Source organism: Cetorhinus maximus, chromosome 1 (assembly GCF_964194155.1).
Source record: "Cetorhinus maximus chromosome 1, sCetMax3.hap1.1, whole genome shotgun sequence".
Lineage (NCBI taxonomy): Eukaryota > Metazoa > Chordata > Chondrichthyes > Lamniformes > Cetorhinidae > Cetorhinus > Cetorhinus maximus.
This window is the reverse complement of record NC_135879.1, coordinates 66,000,945-66,006,833: the sequence shown is the minus strand read 5'-3', so window position 1 is coordinate 66,006,833 and position 5,889 is coordinate 66,000,945. Positions and strand designations below refer to the sequence as shown.

Genomic DNA, 5,889 nt, shown 5'->3' with positions numbered 1-5,889 from the left:
CATCTCCCAACCCCAGCTGCCTTCGATTACAGCAACGGTGGGGATCTCTTTTCATTTTTGAAAATAAGCTGTGGTCGCTGCAGTCAGAGCAGTAGTAGGTGGGAGGGTTTATTTTATGGTCAGACACGGCTGGGAAATAAGTCTGTCTTCATTTATAACATGTGTATATTCTCACAACAGCCAGAACATTGGTCTTTGGTCGAGTTCTCCCTTCTCAAGAAGGGTCTATGACCGCGTCTTTCGTGTCAACCTATCAAACAGAGAGCAGTAACTATTCCGAGTAACTCCTCCCATTCCTTTTTAACACTGGAGTTCAGGGAGCCGGTCCCATTAGCTCCTGATCACTCGGCCCATCTCACATCGCGGGAGCGGACAGAGATCGCTCAGGAGCACCAGAATTTGCAATGAGGCGCCCCCTGAACGCGATGATCTGTCTTCTCCTCCTGGCTGCACTGCACTTGGACACGGTCAAGGGGATAGGGATTTATCCTTACGGGCATGCCGAGTTCAGCTACAAGCGCAACAATTGCAAGCCCATACCCAGCGCCCTGGCGCTGTGTCACGGCATCGAGTACCCGGAGATGAGGCTCCCCAACCTTCTTGGGCACGAAACCATGGAGGAGGTGCTGCAGCAGGCCAGCTCCTGGATCCCGCTGGTCCAGAAGCAGTGTCACCCGGACACCAAGAAGTTCCTCTGCTCCCTCTTCGCCCCGGTGTGCATCGATGAAGTGGACGAGCCGATCCAGCCCTGCCGCTCGCTGTGCGAGCAGGTGAAGGAGAGCTGCTCGCCGGTCATGTCAGCCTTCGGCTTCCCCTGGCCCGACATGCTGGAGTGCAATCGCTTCCCGGAGGACAACGACCTGTGCATCCCACCCGCCGACTCCAACGAGCACGTCCCCGTGCCCAAAGAAGGTTAGGCTGAAGTGAATGCTAAAGGGAGAGTGGGAATAGTATCCTTTCACCAAACGCCTAAAATAGTTCACATCGATAGGTTTTACAGACGTTAACGATGTGTAAATGTAATACTGGCGATTTGAAATACTGATTTGCATCTTTTTTGTGTACAATGCTGTTTTTCTCTTATTCGTTCTGTTGCAACACCCTGAGATACATTGATAGTGTCTAACCTCTGTCTATATGAGAGGTGCCAAAGTTAACTTTTTTGATATCCCGATAACTATATAATTCGAAACAGAATACTTATTTGCTGCAAAAACAAGCTAACTCCGGTACTGGTTCCTGTCGCTGCTTGGTGTGTTGCTCCAATCAGTTGTATAATAGTGTTTTATACAGCGGAAGGGAAATTCGCTGTGATGTTGTCTCGGAAGGTTTCGGACCGATCAATACATTTGCTGATCGAATGAACTACAGCATCTCTGTGGGTCTGACCTCTCTGCAATATGTTCTTTTTTTAAAATCTTTTTGAAAGACTTTCATCTGTGTCCTGTGAACGCTGTCTCTGTTTTTTTTAAGTTTAAATGTGTTGCAGATGTTAACACGCGATTCCACTAGTAACGCGGCTTCACCTAACTACCAAAACCAGAGCAGTGACTAGTGTTAGATTGGTGCATTTTTTTTGTGAGCTTACGCGTATGTTTTAAGAAACCCACTGCTTCTGATGGACCAGGCATTTTAAATTAACATCTTGCACCATGACCAAAACTGCTCTTTTCCAAAGCTTGGGTGTTTAAAGGGGGAAAACAAAGCAATTCATTTAAAAGCTATCGGGAATGCAAATTGGGGAGCTTTGCCTGTGACTGTGCCACACAATGTATCACAGTGGGCACTCTGGAGCCAACAGTGCAGCCATTTAAAGGGTGAAGACCTTTTGAGCACTGGGGAGCGAATAGGAGTGCTCCGCTTTTTAATCGTTCCATTTAAAGAACTTCCACGGTCCATGTAATTCGCTATTGTGTTTATTCGCATCCCATCTGGAGCAAACACACAGTTTCCAGTGAGGAACAGTGTCCCCAATACCTCAGCTCTGGAACCCATGCAAAGCGTCTAAGCCTGTCCTTTTATTTCTCTTCAATGCAGGGCGCAATCTTCCCGGTGAGGATAATGCCTTAGAAGCATATTCCGCAGGGAAATGGTAACCGAAGGTATTTAAATACTTCGTAAAATATGGCTCACTTCATAAAAGTTGCAAAACCCGTGGAAAATCTGGAAGCCATAAAGAAGGTGGAAAGTGCAGGCTGTAGTAATTAAAGGTTGTCTGCGCTGGGACCATACCCAGAAGTAAAGTACAAGAAAAATCCTTATTATTCTCCTGCTGAAAAATGTACAGTATGTACAAAAATCATTCCTAAATATACATGCACTCTTTTTTTCAGAACCGAAGATCTGTGACGCATGTAAAGATAGAGAGCAAAACGACAATGACATTGTCGAGAACTACTGTAAAAATGATTTCGGTAAGTTGCAGTCTCGGGCCTCATTTTCCTTTAAAGTTTCACGGTGTGAGCGAGTATTGGCTTGTTTACAAGTGGCGGTGCAGCAATAAATTGTATCCTGTGCGCTTTCTTGCCCCCGCCCGCTGCGTTTTCTTGCTGTTCCAATAACGGGACTGCGCCGCTTCCACATCGCCTTTAAAAAGAAACCCTGTCGTTTCATTGAATCCGACGTCCAGCCGGCGCTGCAATGTTCCTCTCCACAGAAGCGGCTTCTCATTGCCCGGGGGAAAGAACATTGTTCAGCTGCAGGCACTGGCAAAGCTAACTCAGTAAAGTTCAGGCAAAAACCAGGTACAGTTTTCAGCCCGGTAAAAATTGAAATCCTGAATTCGTGACACCGATGAGGAAGGTGGTCTGAAAGAAAATGTGGGGTGGGGGGTGGAACTGGTGAAATGCTCACACTCGAGTGGCTGGCTTGTTTTACAAGCGAGAGCCTGTGTTTTATTGATTCACAGTTCTGATGAAATACATACCAAATGTTACCAGCTGCTGATTAGCTTTCGGGTTTTGAGCTTTCAAACGCTGGCGTTGCTCTTGACGCTGCAGATTGACATACACTGAGCTGATTCCTAAAGGAGAGAGAGAGAGGTGGGATGGAGGAAAAGCGACGTCACCCACCCCCCAACCCCGATACCACTGCCCGCCCTACACACACAATACAACACAGCACTCGCTAACATATAGGTTTATGAAGGCTCGAATTTTACACATGCAGTCACTGACTGAGAACTCTTTTATTCGGTTTCACACGATTGATCCCAATAATGGGAAGGAAGCCACCTGTTCGCCACATTTATCAGTCCCGTCCTCTTGACAGTTCCATTTGGATTCTCCTCGGCAACAATCGCCCTCCCTCCCACCTTCCTGCCCCCTGCACCACCAGACGCGTTAACATGTCATATTTTAATCCTTTCCTAATTAGCTTTGAAGATAAAAGTGAAAGAGATTTCCTACATCAATGGAGACACAAAGATCGTCCCCGAGACAAAAAGCAAGACTATTTACAAGCTGAATGGAGTGACCGAGAAGGATCTAAAGAAAAGTGTATTGTGGCTGAAGGACGGCCTGCAGTGTACCTGCGATGAGATGAACGACATCAATGCCCCCTACTTAGTGATGGGACAAAAGCTCGATGGGAACCTGGTCATAACCTCCGTGAAGAGATGGCAGAGAGGGCAGCGAGAGTTCAAGAGAATTGCTCGTAGCATCCGCAAACTGCAGTGTTAAATAGTGTGGCCCTATTTGCAGAGCGTAACATTAAAAACCCCGCACACCCCCTTCTCTCTGATGCATTCCACGCCGTTTACGCTTTGTTAGCAATTGTTGTGTGACATAAACTATGAAATCACTGTCCTTTGAAACAAACATAAACTGAGAGGCCGCCACTAATGATGGATTTAAAGTTGCGAGAACGATAACCGATTGTAACTTTTTTTTACAAAATCAGCTCCTTTCTGAAGCCTTAACAGGACCATTTCCTTCAAAGTAATCCTATTTATACGGCATAAGAGATCTTCATTTGACGCTCTGGTGCACAAGTGTTGATTTCATTTACATATATACACATATATTCGAAATACCATTTTATTGAACAAGCATCAAAGACGCCAGTTTTACATAGGCTCAAAATGTATGTTCAAAAATCGAATTTTAAATGAAAAAAAATCTTTGGCTTGCTATAAAAATTCGAGAATTTTTTTCAAAACATCCTTTTTATGTTTGGAAGCAATCTTCTCCCGCGAGTCTCTTGAATTGTAGGTAACTTTATCCATAAGCACTTCGATACAGAAATCTGAAATAGACTAGGTTTGAAGTATAGGAAATTCGTTCGATTTCCACTGAACAACCTTCCACTCTCCTGTAGCACTACACTTTACCACCGCTGACAAGGATGCTGGTAGCTGTATTTGCTTTGGGAATTGCCTTTAGTCAAAGTTGCCACATTCAACACAACACGGCCAAGTAATATTTCAAATATTGCATTATTCGAAACCAAAGTAAGTGCTGGGAGGGTTGCAGTTAGTTGAAATATTTTTTATAATCGTATTTAATACACGCTGGTGTAAATTTACCTTTCAAACAAAGGTGCAAAGATTGGTCTGAAACGTTTGGCGTTTTTATGCAAATGCTTCAGATTTTGCATCGAGTATCTTTAAAACATTCTAAGCCATTGGGCAACGTATTTTAAATAAAACATGCGACGTATAATAACGCTTTCTACACCAATAAGCTTAATAAAATATATACATTTGAGAATGAAGTAGTAATCTGTTCGGGGTCAACTAGTAGGACTCCTGTATTTTAAGTAACGTAAGCAACCACGGCTACCTTTTGAATAATATAATTTATAAATCCGATACTCCTGTGTAAAGCTGAGAACTGATGGTGAGCTCTGGGCGCTTCCCTAACTTGTTTGCTTGCATCTCGTTTTATGGCACACATGCCTTCAATTTAATCAGCATTATTGTAAAATACCTTACTGAATTATTATCTGCAAGGGTTGTAAATATTGCTTTGTGACTTTGTAAATAATTCAGATAAACAGTATATTCTTGTACATTGACGTCTTGTTATTCGATTCTCGTGTTTATTAATGTACCCAATATCTGTCGTCTTTCTGAAGTTGTTTGGACGTCCTGTTTAAATCACTTGCATGAAATAAAGACTGGGTATGGACAAGTGACGTTTCGGTTAGTATGGAAAACTATATTAAGAAACGTGCTGAAGTTTATTTTAACCCTAGGAGCGCAGTTTGTTGTTAAGCAACAACTACAGGGTGAGGTGGGGGGAGTCATTAATAGCCACGCATATTATAACATTATAATACAATATTATTTTTTAAAAATACATCATGAATTTTCTATCACTGACAGAAACGTGCTGGGACATTTCTGTGAAGACAGTTGAGAGGGGAAGATAGATCACAATGGTGTCACATTTTAGTATCTACATTAAACGAATAAGCGGTGGAGATTAAAGTATGGAAATGATCAAGTATCTGGAAAAAATAGACCTTGTTTCAAAGTAATGTCCCTGAAGATCAGAGATTTGTGTAGCTACTGTGGGGCTCCATAAATGGAATAATCCATTACTATAAGAAATCACCAGTACTTATGACTGAACCATTCCTACTGATGGATTTTGCGGTGCCTAGTTTTTAAGCGTGCTATGTAAGTACAAGATACGTCATGGAAGTATTATTGTCTGTACAGCAACCAATCCAATCTGCTGAAGAATTTGGGTCAGTTGATTAGGGAGTCAATTGTTTTGACGGTCAGAGAAGCGCATAATTATTGCATGGTTGGTGGCCATTCAATCCTTCATGCCTGTGCCGGCTCTTTGAAAGTGCTAGCCAATTAGTCCAATTCCTCTGCTCTTTCCCTACAGCAATATTTTTCCCTTCAAGTATTTATCCAATTCCGATTCAAAAGTTCCT

General features: G+C 43.1%; 1 protein-coding gene across 1 annotated transcript; it reads left to right on the top strand.

Moving 5' to 3' along the window:
• The first annotated feature begins 211 nt into the window (after positions 1-211).
• Positions 212-5,136, top strand: sfrp2 (secreted frizzled-related protein 2). Its single transcript, XM_078541724.1, has 3 exons — positions 212-912; positions 2,334-2,414; positions 3,376-5,136. Exons 1-3 carry the CDS (start codon positions 405-407, stop codon positions 3,678-3,680), a joined length of 894 nt encoding a protein of 297 aa, XP_078397850.1. The 5' UTR covers positions 212-404; the 3' UTR covers positions 3,681-5,136.
• The last annotated feature ends 753 nt before the right edge of the window (positions 5,137-5,889 follow it).